This window comes from Suncus etruscus, chromosome 3, assembly GCF_024139225.1.
Source record: "Suncus etruscus isolate mSunEtr1 chromosome 3, mSunEtr1.pri.cur, whole genome shotgun sequence".
Classification (NCBI taxonomy): domain Eukaryota; kingdom Metazoa; phylum Chordata; class Mammalia; order Eulipotyphla; family Soricidae; genus Suncus; species Suncus etruscus.
This window is the reverse complement of record NC_064850.1, coordinates 91604230-91621411: the sequence shown is the minus strand read 5'-3', so window position 1 is coordinate 91621411 and position 17182 is coordinate 91604230. Positions and strand designations below refer to the sequence as shown.

The 17182-nt window shown below is 40.0% G+C and overlaps 1 protein-coding gene across 1 annotated transcript in view; it reads right to left on the bottom strand.

The window, feature by feature from the left end:
* Positions 1-2753: 2753 nt before the first annotated feature.
* The window catches only part of PIWIL2 (piwi like RNA-mediated gene silencing 2), a 74491-nt gene continuing 60062 nt past the window's right edge, over positions 2754-17182 (bottom strand). Inside the window, exons 20-22 of the mRNA XM_049769440.1 lie at positions 7062-7315; positions 5986-6093; positions 2754-2910 (exon numbers count right to left, since the gene is read on the bottom strand). Coding sequence (XP_049625397.1) covers positions 2754-2910; positions 5986-6093; positions 7062-7315 — 519 coding nt within the window. The remainder of the gene's footprint in view (positions 2911-5985; positions 6094-7061; positions 7316-17182) is intronic.

Genomic DNA, 17182 nt, shown 5'->3' with positions numbered 1-17182 from the left:
CTGAGGTCATAATGAATTTACCTAACTACTAATGCTGCTGCTATATTTCATATACCAATAAATTAATTTAAACAAGGAGAACAAGTCTATGAAACAAATAACTATCCGCATATATAAATGCCACTCTTATGAACACAACTATACTTTTATACACATTATACCCCACTCTTAAAACTAAAAATAAGGCAAAAAAAACAAGAATTGAAAGCAATTTTTGTATTACAACAAAATATTTCTATTTTCTGATAACAGAGAGAAAATGATTAAGAAATGCAACTTCAAAAGACACATTCAAAATGCTTACAAAGAGAATCAGAAAAATTATCTGCTAAGTCATTCACCAGTGATCCATTATGTTTGATTTCAATTTTTTTTTTTTAATTCCAGGTGTTAGTTAGCTTTACGTTATGTTCTATACTCCAACTGAAACCAATACTTAGCTTCTCAATCTCTTCTGGGTACAAATTGAAAACTGGTTGGCTTTTCATTTATGAGTTTTTAAAACTAACATCTCTATTCTTACACAATATCATATAAAATAAAAATGTTTGCATTTTCCTCTCCCTGCTATCATATGGAAAACAAAAATTAAAAAATATTAAATAAAACTAACTTTTAAAATCAAATTAAAGTAATATAAGAATAAGAGACTAGAAAAAAATTAAAAACAGGTAAAGAAAAACAAAAAGTGCTTCCTTAAAGCAACCCTAGTCATGGTGACAACTTTCTAAGCTAAATGCCTAAATTTTAGCAGGAGTGTCAGGTTTTTTTTTTTTTTTTGGTTTTTGGGCCACACCCGGCAGTGCTCAGGGGTTACTCCTGGCTGTCTGCTCAGAAATAGCTCCTGGCAGGCACGGGGGACCATATGGGACACCGGGATTCGAACCAACCACCTTTGGTCCTGGATTGGCTGCTTGCAAGGCAAACACCGCGGTGCTTTCTCTCCGGGCCCAGTGTAACATTTTTCAACATCAACTTTTGGAATTTCAACCCAGATTCAGAAATATTCCTAATAAAAGTAGCCAAAAATGGCTGAGAAATATTGGGAAAAGGAAGTAATTTTTAAACATTTATCAACAGAAAAGGAGGCCCAATACCAGGGGAAAAGATCCAAGAAAATTCACATCCTATCTTAAACCTTGCTAGCTGCTAGATTTCTTTAAAAACACAAACACACACACACACACACACACACACACACACACACACACACACACATTTCTATCTTTTTTTTTTTTTAATTTTTTTTGTGTGTTTTGGGCAACACCTGGTGATGTTCAGGGATGACTCCTATACTTAGAAATCATTCCTGATGGGGGTCCAGGGACCATATAGGATGCATGGGATCAAATCCAGGTAGGCTAAGTCTATGATAAACCTCGTCCCACTGTACTATCTTTCTGGCCTGATTCTTGTTTTGTTTTTGGGCCACACCCAGTGACACTCAGGGGTTACTCCTGGCTCTGCACTCAAAAATCGCTCCTGGCTTGGGGACTACATGAACACCAGAAATCAAACCTGGTCCATTCTGGGTCAGCCACATGCAAGCAAGGCAAACGCCCTACTGCTGTGCTACTGCTTCAGCCCCAGGCCCGAGTCTTAATTTTAAAATGAAAATTTACTAAAGATCATTAACAAAAAAAAAAAGGTGGGCCGGGCGGTGGTGCTACAGGTAAATTGCCTGCCTTGCCTGCGCTAGCCTTGGACGGACCGCGGTTCGATCCCCAGGCGTCCCATATGCTCCCCTAAGCCAGGAGCAACTTCTGAGCGCATAGCCAGGAGTAACCCCTGAGCGTTACCGGGTGTGGCCCAAAAACAAAACCAAACCAAAACAAAACAAAAAAGGTGTGTGTGTGTGTGTGTGTGTGTGAGAGAGAGAGAGACAGAGAGAGACAGAGAGAGACAGAGAGACAGAGACAGAGAGACAGAGAGAGAAAGAGATTGGGGGAGGGAGAGAGAGAGAGAGAGAGACAGAGAGAGATATTTGGTGAGACTAAGGAAAAGCTAAGCACTCCTTTTAAAGCCAGTTAAAGTCACAGATGTCATAAATCTAACCCCAGAGAAGATAAAGTCTGAGGAGATTGCCAGCTGGTTTTAGTATATGACTTTAATACTTGCCAGCAACATCAAGATCTTGAGAAACTATTTCATGGACACTCTTGCACAGTGACCAAATAAAAGTAACTCTCAACTTCAAGAAATTTAAAATGATTGTTCATTATTACCTCTGTGGGAACTGTTTAGTAACAGAACTGAGAGGTGCAGTTACTCTCTACAGATTTCCACAACTCCTGATGGCTGTGGAGCTTTGGGCTTCTGACCTCCTATACTACCATCCAGGCCCATGCTAGCAGTGCTCTCTCCATGAGAGCTGCAGAATGTCTGGTCAGAATAATTTATGAATGAGAAAGAGTAAGTTACTGCTCAGCTCCTATATGATCCTATCCTATATGGTGCCCTGAACCCCACCTCTATATATGAGCAGGGCTTAGGTTTGCAATGTTGAGAACACAAACATAATGGGTAAGAATCCCACAACACTGCCTTACAAAGGCAATAAGGCAATCTTTAGTCGCTATTTAGAATCGAACTTACCTCTTGGCTATACCAGATTTAAATGAGAAAAAATAAAAACAAGGAAAAAAAATTTTAATTCTACATAAAATCCCCTTCAGTCTTTGTTAGTCCCATAAAAGCTGTAGCCCAATTGAGAGGACTGACTTCTCTTGTCAGTCCACATCCTGGTGTTCCCCTCACAGGAAGAACAGGTTCTCACACAGCTGGATTGCTGGTTCATGATGTAAGATTTGTCCTGATAGGAAAGCTAGCTTGTGGGCATACTTGCAAGGAGCTGGAACTCTAATTGTACCAGGCCAATTCCAATACATGTGGCACAATTTGAAAGTCAATCTGTAAGTCAAAAAGAAAATATGATTCTTATTACCTTCAACCTTTAATTGAGGGCATTACTATAATACATATAGGTAAAATGTCACATAGACTACTTTCTGAAAGGTGGTGGATTGAGGAATACATGATGAAACTTCTAGGAACCATACTTTCTATTGGAATGATCTTTTCAGTTTTTGGGGGGTATTTTGGGGGGTAGGGCTTGGACACACCCGGCAGTGCTCAAGGGTTACTCTTGGCTCTGTGCTCAGATGAGGTACCATGTCACGCCACAGACTGGCACACATCACAAAGAATAAGAACAATCAGTGCTGGCAAGGATGTGGAGAGAAAGGAACTCTTATTCACTGATGGTAGGAATGCTGTCTAGTCCAGCCTTTATAGAAAACAATATGAAGATTCCTCAAAAAACTGGAAATTGAGCTCCCATAAGATCCAGCTATACCACTCCTAGGGATATACCCTAGGACCTCGATGGCAAACCTATGGCACGTGTGCCAGCGGTGGCACGAGAAGACCTTGCAGCTGGCACACAGGAAGGTGCGCAATTAAAATACGTAGCATGGTGGGAGGCAAGTGTGCTGATGTCTGCTCTGCAGCTCACCTGGCAACAGGGCCGAACTGGACATTGGGAGGACTGGGCATTGCATGGCAGTTTGGGCACTCAGGCTCAAAAAGGTTAGCCATCACTGCCCTAGGAACACAAAAATACAATTCAAAAAAATCCCTTCCTTACACCTATATTCATTGCAGCGTTATTTACAATAGCCAGAGTCTGGAAACAACCAAGATGCCCTTCAACAGATGAATGGCTAAAGAAACTCTGGTACATATACACAATGGAATATTATGCAGCTGTCAGGAGAGATGAAGTCATCAAATTCTCCTGTATGTGGATATACATGGAATCTATTATGTTGAGTGAAATAAGTTAGAGGGAAAGAGATAGACACAGAATAGTTTCCACTCATCTATGGGTTTTAAGATAAATTAAGGACATTATTGTAATAATGCCCAGAGACAACAGAGATGAAGGCCAGAAAGACCAGCTCACAATATGAAGCTCACAAAGAATGGTGAGTGCAGTTATGGAAATAACTACACTAACAACTATCATGACAATGTTAATGAGTGAGAGAAGTAGAATGCCTGTCCTGAATACAGGCAGGGGTTAGGGAGGGGGTGGGCATTGGTGGTGAGAATGCTGCACTGGTGAAGAGGGGTGTTCTGCTTATGACTGAAATCCAATACAATCATGCTTGTAATCATGGCACTTAAATGAAAAAAATTTTTTTTTGTTTTTTGGGTCACACCCAGCAGTGCTCAGGGGATACTACTGGCTCTATGCTGAGAAATCATTCCCAGAAGGCTTGGGGGACCACATGGGATGACAGGATTCGAACCACCATCCTTCTGCATGCAAGACAAACACCTTACCTCCATGCTATCTCTCTGGTCCTTAAATGAAGATTTTATAAAAAAAGAAAAAAGAAAAAAAATCTTGGGGCCTGAGAGATAGCATGGAGGTAGGGCATTTGCCTTGCATGCAAAAGGACGCTGGTTTGAATCCTGGCGTCCCATATAGTCCCCCAAGCCTGCCAGGAGTGATTTATGAGCATAGAGCCAGGAGTTAAATGCTACTGGTGTGACCCAAAAACCAAAAACCAAAAAAGAAAAAAAAAAGAAATCGCGCCTGGCAGGCTCAGGGGACTGTATGGGATATGGGATGTTGGGAATCGAAATGAGGTCCCTCCTATGTTGGCCACATGCAATGCTCAACTGCTGTACTATCGCTCCAGCTCCTATTTTCAGTATTTTTAAGTCAGGGGACATATACTTCTCTTTAGGTTTCCCCACTTCTAATTTCATATTAAGACAAAGATGTTTTATTTTCCTCAAGAAAAAGACTACAAAAGTAGTAAAAATCCCACTTCTTGACAATGAAGTATTTATATACTTGGAGCACAAACCTGAGCTCTAATGCACTGCTCTTTTTAATTTGGCAGATATTATGCTACTATAATCATCTGGGATAGTTTCTAAACATGAAAAAGCTTCAGAATGGGCCAGAGATAGCACAGTGGTAGAGCATTTGCCTTGTACACAGCTGATTCAGGACAAACGGTGGTTCGAATTCCGGCATCCCATATGGTCCACCATGCCATTTCTGAGCGCAGAGCCAGGAGAAACCCCTGAGCACTGCCAGGTGTGACCCACAAACAAACAAACAAACAAACAAACAAAATGCTTCAGAATGCTTTGGGAGAAAGTTAGAATGTTTTTTTTGTTTGTTTTTGTTGTTGATGTTGTTTTTGGGTTTTGGGCCTCACTCGGCAGCGTTCAGGGATTACTCCTGGCTCTGCACTCAAAAATCACTCCTGGCAGGCTCTGGGAACCAAATTGAGATGCTGGATTCAAGCCACCATTGGTCCTGAGTCGGCCCCTTGCAAGGCAAACAAACACCCTACCACTGTGCTATCTCTCCAGCCCCTAGGGTGTTATTTTTATTTATAAATGCCTCAAGTATTATTTGCTTTTGTTCACTCTCAGTGGTGTTTGGAGACTATTCCAGAATGGTTTATTTCAGAAGGGTACCATTTCAGTGCTATCAAGAATCAAATTTGAGACATCAAAATATCAGTAATTTCCCTGACCCCTAATTCAAGAAATTTTATTTTATGTTTCGGGGCAGCCTCCTAAAGGGTGCTCAGGAGGCATAAGGTCCTTCCTGACAATTTCCAGCTAGCCAGAAGGTGGTTCACTGTGAGGACCCAAGAAAACATTATTGCCCTATGTTGCCTGGAATTATGTGAACCACCCTGGCATGATCAGGAAACATGTAGTACCAGAGATCAAACTTGTATGCTGCATATAAGGCATAAAAATTACTTAATGTGTGTCTTCATCCTCCTTCAAATAACTCTAATGTATGATAAAATTGTACCTCAAAAAGATACTATGGAAGACATAATGAAATTCAAGAGGCAAATACTCATGGGGCGGGGTTGACTCCATTTTAGTTGTTTGGTTAGAATGATTTATAAATGAGAAAGAGTAAGTTACTGCTCAACTCACCTCTGCATATGATCAGGGTTTAGGTTTGCAGTGTTGAGAACACAAACATAATGGGTAGGAATCCCACAACCCTGCCGTACATGATGGGCAAGAAGGAAGAAATCCACCCTAGAAAGGAAAAATGACAAGTGATAGAGTGGTTTTGAAAAGGAGTTGGAAACAATATTGAGAATCATTCTAGTTCCTTCAGTTAAGGCTCAGAGAGTACAAATGACTGATCAAAGGTATATGAGAATCAAACTAGGATTAAAAGCCAGTTGTCTTAATTCAACCAAGTTTTTAAAGAATGATGATAAAACTAACATCTGGGGCTAGTACAAGGGTTAAGGAAGTTTTCTTCCATTTAGCTGATCTCAATTTGATCCCCAACACTGCATATAGCCCCAAGCACTGCTAGGGGTTACTTCTGAGTACAAAGCCAGGAATAGCTCCTCAGCACACAAATGTGTATACCCCCACCACCCAAATAAAGAAAAAGAAAAAAAACTGGGTGTGAAAGATAGCTCAATGGACTGAGTGTCTACCTTGTATGTAGGAGTTCCAGTTTGGTCCCAGGAACTGCATACGGTCTCCAGAGCATCACTAATAGTGACCTAAGACCCATGCTGGGAATGACCTTTGCATACTACTAGGTGTGTCCCCAAAATAAAAACAAAGCATAAAAACTACACATGTAGTTTCTACTATCTATGTAAAGAAGATTAAGCATATATAATCTTAGAAAAAGATTGTATGTTCAAAATTTAATACTTAAGCAGTAAAAATAATTTTTTCAATATCTTAAAAACTATGTTTTTGATGGTAAAAATCTCCGAGAATTCCATTTTGCCTCTCTCTAGGTTGCTTCTATTTCAATACCCATGAAGTAATTTCTCCAACATTTTTTGGGGGGAGGGTCACACCTGGTAGTGCTCAGGGCTTAGTTCCGGTTTTGTGCTTAGGGATTACTTCTGCCAGTCTTGAGGGGCCATATGGATGTCCCAGGTTGGTTATGTGAAAAGCAAATGCCATAACTATTATACTCTCATTCCAAAACCTTTCAACATATTCATGCTAAAATATTTTTCTCCACTTACCACTCACAGCTTGTTATTGTATGATCTACCACTGTTCCAGGGGAGGGAGTCACAAAATGTTCCGCAGCAGCCAGATACAAATTTGTGCTAATTTTCTTCTGTACTACAAATACTACCATCTTGGGTTGGTAATTTTCAAAAGCTTCAAAACACTTCTGTAATTGAGGAACCTCGTAGTTGGCAACCGTTTTAAGTTGGCCATCAGACACTCCATCACGGTATACTACGATCTTCTCAGGGAGACAGTGGTTTACCTGCAATGATACTCTGAGATTAACCCATGGGTGAGACTAAAGCTAAAAACCACAGGCAGTGAAAGACTTATAAATATATACATCAAGACAAATCCTGTTGATAGTTGGATCCATGGCCACTATGTCAGAAATGCAGGCAAGAAAAACTCTATTTTTCTAAATTTCCTTTAACTAGGTAGTAAAAATAGCTTATTAGATCAAACTGAGCTATAAGCCACTTACATATTTCATATAATTAGTGTGTACAACAAGTCACAAAGAACAAGAACCACCACTGCTGGCATAGATTTGGGGAGAAAGGAACTCTCATTCACTGCTGATGGGAATGCTGTCTAGTCCAGCCTTTATGAAAAACAATATGGTGATTCCTCAAGAAGCTGGAAATTGAGCTCCCATATGATCCAGCAATACCACTCATAGGGATATACCCTATGACCATAAAAACACAATACAAAATTGCATTCTGCACACGTATATTCATTGCAGCACTATTTATAATAGTCAGAATCTGGAAACAACCCAGAGGTCAGACAACAGATGAGTGGCTAAAGAAACTGTGGTACATATCTATACAATGGAATACTATGTAGTCGTCAGGAAAAATGAAGTCATGAAATTTTCCTATACATGGATGTACATGGAATCTATTATGCTGAGTTAAATAAGTCAGAAGGATAGAGATAGACACAGAATCGTCTCACTCATCTATGGGATTTAAGAAAAATAAAAGACATCATTGTAATACTACCCAGAGGCAATAAAGATGAGGGCTGGAAAGACAAGCCCACAGTATAAAGCTTACCACAAAGAGTGGTACGTTCAGTTAGAGAAATAACTACACTGACAACTATGATGAAAATGATAGTGAGTAAGAGAAATAAAATGCCTATCTCAAATATAGGCAGGGAGTGTATCTCGAATGTAGGGAGAGGAGGGAAATGAGGGTGATTGGTGGTGGAAATGTTGCACTGGTGAAGGGGGATGTTCTTTTTTATGACTGAATCCAACTACAAGCATGTTTGTAACCATGGTGCTTAAGATATTATTATTAAAAAAAATAAACACCTTATACTTACACATCTCAAAAACAGAAAATAAAAAAAAGGCAGAAGGCAGGATCTCCCTGATGAATATCAATCCCAAAATCCTTAAAAGAGACGCAAAATCAAAGGCTGGAGGAAAATCATCCAAGCAAATAACACCCTTAAAAAAACTGGAGTGGCCATATTAATATCAGACGACACAAACTTTACACTTAGAAAAGTTGTAAGGGACAAAGATTTACATGGAATCTATTATGCTGAGTGAACTAAGTTAGAGGGAGAGAAATAGATGCAGAATAGGCTCACTCATCTATGGGTTTTAAGAAAAATAAAAGACATTTTTGTGGGCCCGGAGAGATAGCACAGCGGTGTTTGCCTTGCAAGCAGCCGATCCAGGACCTAAGGTGGTTGGTTCGAATCCCGGTGTCCCATATGGTCCCCTGTGCCTGCCAGGAGCTGTTTCTGAGCAGACAGCCAGGAGTAACCCCTGAACACCGCCAGGTGTGATCCAAAAACCAAAAAAAAAAAGACATTTTTGCAATAATTCTCAGAGACAAAGAGGAGAGCTGGAAGTCCCAGCTCATGATATGAAGCTCACCACAGTTAGAGAAATAACTACACTGAGAACTACCATAACAATGTGAATTAGAAAACCTGTCTAGAATACAGGCAGGGGTGGGGTGGAGAGGAGGAAGATTTGGGACACTGGTGATGGGATGTTGCACTGGCGAAGGGGGGTGTTCTTTACATGATTGAAACCCAACTACAATCATATTTGTAACCAAGGTGTTTAAATAAAGATATTAATAAAAAAAGAAATAGAAGATAAAGCCCCCCAAAAAGATTATTCTTTCTCCACAACTCCCAGATAATATTCTTGCAGAAAATTAGTTAACTATAGGCATAAGGGTTTATTCAGGAATCAAAACTCTGTATCAGTGATCTATAAGGCTCTCAGAATCATTATCAGACATCCTGTTTGTTCTTTTGTTTTGTTTTGTTGTTTTTGGGCCACATCCAGTGATGCACAGGGTTACTCCTGGCTTTCCACTCAGAAATCTCTGCTGGCTTGGGGGACTCTATGAGCTCCAGTTATCAAACCGTGGTCTGTACTAGGCTAGCTCGCACCACCACTCTGGCTCCTGTTCTACTTGTTTGAATTTTGGGGCCACATCTGATTGTTCTCAGGGGTTACTCCTGGATCTGCTGTGTTCTAGGGACCATGTGGGATGTCAAGATTGAACCTAGGTTGACCACATGCAAAGCAAACATTCTAACCTCTGTACTATTGCTCTGGCTTCTGTCTTACTTGTTTTGGACCATATTCAGCAGTTCTCTGGACTTACTCCTAATTCAGTGCTCAAGGAACTATATGAAGCACCAGAGATTAAACCCAGGTTAGCTATAAACAAGTCAAGCAATTTACCTGCAGTACTATCTTCTGGTCTGTTTGTTCTGCCGGATAGCTTTAAACTCAGGTAGTTTGAGCCCTTGGAGGCAGGAGTGATAGTATAGTACTTGCCTTGCAAGTGGTCAATCTAGTTTGACATCCAGTATTTCATATGCTCGCCTAAGTTCCATCAGGAATGATTTCTGATCATAGTTAACAGTAACCACTGAGCACTGCTGCATGTGGTGCAAAATGAAAAAGAAAAAGAAAATAAAATTTCTGCTCAGTACCGCTTTTACTATGTCCTATAGGTTCTGATAGTTTGTGTCTCTATTGTCATTTGTTTCCAGGAAAGTTTTGATTTCCTCTTTGATTTCATCTCAGACCCACTGGTTATTCAGTATTAGGCTGTTTAACTTCCAGGTATTAAAGTTTTTCTTCTGTGTCCCTTTGTAGTTCACATATAATTTCAGGGCCTTGTGGTCAGCGAAGGCAGCCTAAAAAATTTCTATCCTCTTGATATTATGTAGGTATGTTTTATGTGCCAGCATGTAGTCTATCCTGGAGAACGCCCCATGTACATTAAAGAAGAATGTGTATCCAGGTTTCTGGGGGTGGAGTGTCCTATATATATCTACTAGGCCTCTTTATTCCATTTCTCTTTTCATGTCTAGTATATTCTTATTTGGTTTCAGTCTGGTTGACCTATCAAGTGTTGACAATGCCGTGTTGAGATCTCCAACAAATAGAGACACAAACTATCAGAACCTATGGGACACAGCAAAAGTGGTACTGAGAGGAAAATTTATAGTTTTGCAAGCACACATCAAGAGAGAAGAAGGGGAATACCTGAACAGCTTAATGACACAGCTCATAGAATTATAAAGTGCTCAACAAAAGGAACCAAAAATAGGGAGACAGAAGGAAATAACAAAGCTGAGAGCAAAAATCAATGAAGTAGAAACACAAAAAAAAACAATCCAAAAGACTAACAAAAGCAGAAGTTGGTTCTTTAAAAAAATAAACAAGATTGATAGACTACTGGCAAAACTAACAAAGAAAAAGAGAAAAACTTGATAACTCATATTAGAAATGAAAAAGGAGAGATCACTACTGATATTGCAGAGATTCAAAGGGTAATCAGAAACTACTTTGAGAAACTCTATGCCACTAAAAATGAGAACCTGAAAGAAATGGATAAATTCTTGAACTGTTCTAACCTTACACGGCCAAATAAAGAGGATGTAGCATATCTAAGCACCTGCATCACTATTGAGGAAATTAAAACGGTAATCAAATGTCTGCCCAAAAACAAAAGTCCAGGCCTACATGGATTCACTAATGAATTTTTCCAAACCTTTCAAGAGGAACTACTACCAATCCTGGCAAGACTCATGAAATTGAAAAAATGGGAACACTTCAAAATAGCTTTTATGAAGCCAAAATCACCTTGATCCCCAAACCAGACAAAGATGCTACCAAAAAAGAAAATTACAGACCAATATCCCTGATGAACACAGATGCAAAGATCCTCAGCAAAATCCTGGCAAATAGGATTCAAGGCCTCATTTAAGAAGATCATTCATTATGATCAAGTAGGTTTCATCCCAGGAATGCAAGGATGGTTTAACATCCATAATCTATCAACATAACACACAACATCAACAACAAGAAAAATAAAAATCACATGATCACATCAATAGATGCAGAGAAAGCATTTGATAAGGTCCAACACCCATTCTTGATCAAAACTCTCAGCAAGATGGAAATGAAAGGAACCTTTCTCAATATAGTTAAGGCCATCTACCACAAGCCAGTGGCAAATATTGTCCTCAATGGAGAAAAACTAAAAGCCTTCCTTCTAAATTCTGGCACAAGACAAGGTTGTCCTCTCTCACCACTCCTATTCAACATAGCACTGGAAGTACTTGCTATGGTGTAGGCAAGAAAAAGATATCAAGGGAATCCAGATAGGAAAGGAAGAAGTCAAGCTCTCACTGTTTGCAGATGACATGATACTCTACTTAGAAAACCCTAAATACTCTACCAAAGAGCTTCTAGAAACAAACTCATATAGCAAGGTGGCAGGTTACAAAATTAACACAAAAATCAATGGCCTTTCTATACATCAATAATAATGGGAAGAAATGGACATTAAGAAAACAACCCCATTCACAATAGTGCCACACAAACTCAAATATCTTGGAATCAACTTGACTAAAGATGTGAAGGACCTATACAAAGAAAACTATAAAACTCTGATCCAAGAAATAAGAGAGGACACACAAAAATGAAAACACATACCTTGCTCATGGATTGGCAGGATTAACATCATTAAAATGGCAATACTCCCCAAAGCATTGTGCAGATTTAATGCGATCCCTCTAAAGATACCCATGACATTCTTCAAAGAAGTGAATCAATCACTTTTGAAATTCATTTGAAACAATAAACACCCTAGAATAGCTAAAGCAATCATTGGGAAAAAGAATATGGGAGGAATTATTTTCCCCAACTTTAAACTTTACTACAAAGCGATAGTTATCAAAACATAGTGCATTGGAATAAAGACAGACCCTCAGATCAGTGGAATAGGCTTTAATACTCAGAGAATGTTCCCTGTGGTCCCATCCCCCCATTCTTCCTGGGTAACTTGATCTTACCTGCAAGACCCCGCCCATTCCTGGGAGGGGTCTTGGAAAGGTTAGATAAGGCTTTGACCAGAGAGGATTAAGGTCTTTGGCGAGGATGGAGAGGAATTGGCATTTACCTGGATGGAGAACTAAGGCTGAGGGAGAAGCGAGAATGCAGAGCTGAATGAGTAAATGGTTAGCAGCCACATCTGTTGGCTAGGGCTAAATAAAGATGTTATCTCTCTGGAAGCCTGCCTGTGAGTGAGTTCAATACCTGTTGCTTTCCTGGACCCAGGACCGCCGGTTACTGTGGGATGGAGCCATGTGGCTGGGCCTAAGAACAAAGGCCTCCATCCACCATCCAAGCCCACCTTAAGGGCTGTAACACTACAGTTCCCCAGACATACAATCACCTAATTTTTGATAAAGGAGCAAGAAATCCTAAATGGAGCAAAGAAAGCCTCTTCAACAAGTGGTGTTGGCACAACTGGTTAGTCATTTGCAAAAAGTTGAACTTAGATCCCCAGCTAACATCATGTACAAAGCTAAAATCCAAATGGATTAAAGACCTCAATATCAGACCCGACAATGGAATATTATGCAGCTGTCAGGAGAGATGAAGTCATGAAATTTTCCTATACATGGATATACACGGAATCTATTATGCTGAGTGAAATAAGTCAGAGAGAGAGAGAAAAACGCAGAATTGCCTCACTCATCTATGGGTTTTAAGAAAAATGAAAGACATTCTTGCAATAATAACTTTCAGACACAAAAGAGAAAAGAGCTGGAAGTTCCAGCTCACCTCAGAAAGCTCACCACAAAGAGTGATGAGTTTAGTTAGAGAAGTAACTACATTTTGAACTGTCCTAATAATGAGAATGTATGAGGGAAATTGAGAGCCTGTTTAGAGTACAGGCGGGGGTCGGGCGGGGAGGAGGGAGACTTGGGACATTGGTGATGGGAATGTTGCACTGGTGATGGGTGGTGTTCTTTACATGACTGAAACCCAAACACAATCATGTATGTAATCAAGGTGTTTAAATAAAAAAAAATATCAGGGGCCGGGCGGTGGCGCAAGAGGTAAGGTACCTGCCTTGCCTGCGCTAGCCTTGGATGGACCACAGTTCGATCCCCCGGCGTCCCATATGGTCCCCCAAGCCAGGAGCAACTTCTGAGCACATAGCCAGGAGTAACCCCTGAGCATTACCGGGTGTCGCCCAAAAACCAAAAAAAAAAAAAAATCAGACCCGATACCATAAGATATATAAAACAATATGTAGGCAAAACACTCTAAGACATTGAGACTAAAGGCATCTTCAAGGAGGAAACTGCACTCTCCAAGCAAGTGAAAGCAGAGATTAACAGATGGGAATATATTAAGCTGAGAAGCTTCTGCACCTCAAAGGAAATAGTGCCCAGGATACAAGAGCCACCCACTGAGTGGGAAAAACTATTCACCCAATACCCATCAGATAAGGGGCTAATCTCCAAAATATACAAGGCACTGACAGACTTTACAAGAAAAAAAAATCTAATCCCATTAAAAAATGGGGAGAAGAAATGAACACTTTGATAAAAAAGAAATACAAATAGCCAAAAGGCACATGAAAAAATGCTCCACATCACTAATCATCAGGGAGATGCAAATCAAAACAACTATGAGGTACTACCTCACAACAGAGATTGGCACACATCACAAAGAATGAGAACAAGCAGTGTTGGCAGGGATGTAGAGAGAAAGGAACTCTTATCCACTGCTGGTGGGAATGCCGTCTAGTCCAACCTTTATGGAAAGCGATATGGAGATTCCTCCAAAAACTGGAAATCGAGCTCCCATACGATCCATTTATACCACTCCTAGGAATATACCCTAGGAACACAAAAATACAATACAAAAATCCCTTCTTTACACCTATATTCATTGCAGCACTATTTACCATAGCAAGACTCTAGAAACAACCAAGATACCCTTCAACAGATTGAATGGCTAAAGAAACTGTGGTACATATACACAAGGAATATTATGCAGCTGTCAGGAGAGATAAAGTCATGAAATCTTCCTATAAATGGATATATATGGAATCTATTTTGCTGAGTGAAAAAAGTCAGAGAGAGACACACACACATGGTCTCATGCATCTATGGGTTTTAAGAAAAAAATGAAAGACATTCTTGCAATAATAAATTTCAGAGACAAAAGAGAGGAGGGCTGGAAGTTACAGCTCACCTCATGAAGCTCACCACAAAGAGTGATGAGTTTAGTTAGAGAAATAACTACATTGTGAACTATCCTAACAATGAGAATGTATGAGGGAAATAGAAAGCTTGTCTATAATACAGGCAGGGGTGGGATGGGGAGGAGGGAGATTTGGGACACTGGTGATGGGAATGTTGCACTGATGATGGGTGGTGTTCTTCACATGATTGAAATCCAAACACAATCATGTTTGTAATCAAGGTGTTTAAATAAAATATTTAAAATAAAGAAAAAGAATTAAAGGCCCATGACCACAAAAGAGATACAAAAGACAGACTTCTGTCCTAGTAGTGGTAGGCCATCACAGTGAGGGATCAGCTGCAGGAGCACTTCCATGTTAAATTCAGAAATTTATTTTTGTGTTCTGCTTATGCATATTTCGGAACTACTCTTACATACAAAATAATCATTGGACTGTAAAAAAAAAAGAAAAAGAAAATAAAGTATGGGTCCATAATTTATTCTTTTTTTCTGCCTTTTCTGAAAAAAATTTTTGCATTTCCATAGAAATTTTAAAACCAACTTTCACATTAATGTAAAAAATATTAGATTTTGGGGCTGGAGAGATAGCATGGAGGTAAGGCATTTGCCTTGCATGCAGAAGGACAGTGGTTCGAATCCCAACATCCCATATGGCCCCCTGAGCCTATCAGGAGCAATTTCTGAGCGTAGAGCCAGGAGTAACCCAAGTGCTGCTGGACGTGACCCAAAAACAGAAACAAAAAATATTAGATTTTAATATGAACTTTATTAGCAATAGTCATGCTATTATAAATTTATTTCATATTTAGATAAATTATAGCAAATGTAAAGAAATAACTGAGTATTCAATCTTCTATCAACCATATTCATCTCATTAGCTTTTGTTTGTGTCTGTGCCTACATGTACATAAGGGCACATGTACACTTTTGGGTTTTCTTTTTGTCGCCCCAATCAATTCAGAAGGTTTTATTTTTGTTTGGTTTGGTTTGGTTTTTGGGTCACACCCAGCAGGGCTCAGGGGTTACTCCTGGCTCCAGGCTCAGAAGTCTCTCTTGGCAGGCTGGGGGGACCATATGGGATGCCGGGATTCGAATCAATGACCTTCTGCATGAAAGGCAAACACCTTACCTCCATGCTATCTCTCCGGTCCGTTTTGTTTTTGGGGGGGGGGCACATCCGGCGGTGCTCAGGGGTTACTCCTGGCTCTCTGTTCAGAAATCGCTCCTGGCAGGCACAGGGGACCATATGGGATGCTGGAATTCGAACCATTATTGGTCTTGAGTTGGCTGCTTGCAAGGCAAATGCCCTATTGCAGTGCTATCTCTCTGGCCCCAGAAGGTTTTATTTAAGAGAAGGGAAAATGTCAGAAAGTCTATAGTAAAAAGAAGGATATCTTTGGCCAAAGCTTGCAGGGCATTTGTATTGTATGCAGTCAATCCGAATTCGATCCCTGTCATCCCGTATGGTCACCCAAGCACAGCAAGAAATGATTTCTGAGTGCTGAGCCTGGCCCCATAACAAAGGAGGGGGTCTCCTAAACAGGATTTCTAGACAGTTTTAGATTTACTAGATGCAGTTGCAATATGTAACAAAGGAATAAATCCTAATATATGTGTCAGATAGTTTCCATTACCCTTCTACTAAATATGTCAGGTACTTCCATTACTGTGAACATCAGAGTATTTTTGTTTTTGTTTTTTAGGCCACACTCAGAAGTGATTAGGGTTTACTCTTTGCTCTGCACTCAGAAATCACTACTGGCTACACTATATTTCCATACTTTTTGTACTAAAATAAATACCTCACCATCTCAATGGCAGAGATATTCAAGATGGTATCTTAGAAAATAAGCAGTCATATAGTCCCGTGAAACTCTAGCAGTGTGTACCATTATTATTATTAACAAAAAAATAAATTTGGGAACCACTACGGTGCAAAAAATGACTTTTAAGATCTAAAATAGGTGTTTTGGGTTTCTTTTTATGCCACATCTAGCTGTGCTCAAGAAACCTTAAATGGTGTGTGGGCTCCAACCAAAGTCAAGCTGTATACTTTCTTTCCAGCCCCAACAAATGTGTTTTTATTTCTTTATTCTAGTAGAGATGAATATTTTAATTGTGGCTTTTAAGCTTTAAAGCAAGGTAATATGATATGAGTATTATAGTAAGAGTTGTAAAAGTGGGGCCGGAGAGATAGCATGGACGTAAGGCATTTGTCTTGCATGCAGAAGGTCGGTCGTTCGAATTTCGGCGTCCCATATGGTCCCCCCACCTCACCCCCCGAGCCTGCCAGGAGCAATTTCTGAGCATAGAGCCAGGAGGAACCCCTGAGCACTGCCAAGTGTGACCCAAAAAAAAGTGTTTTGTTTTGTTTTGTTTTTTGGTTTATGGGCCACAACCAGTGATGCTCAGAAGTTACTCCTGGCTATGTGTTCAGAAATCACTCCTGGCTAGGAGGACCATATGGGACAATGGGGGATCAAACCGTAGTCCATCCTAGGTCAGCACATGCAATGCAAATGCTCTACTGCTGCACCACCACTCTGGCCCCAAAAGTGT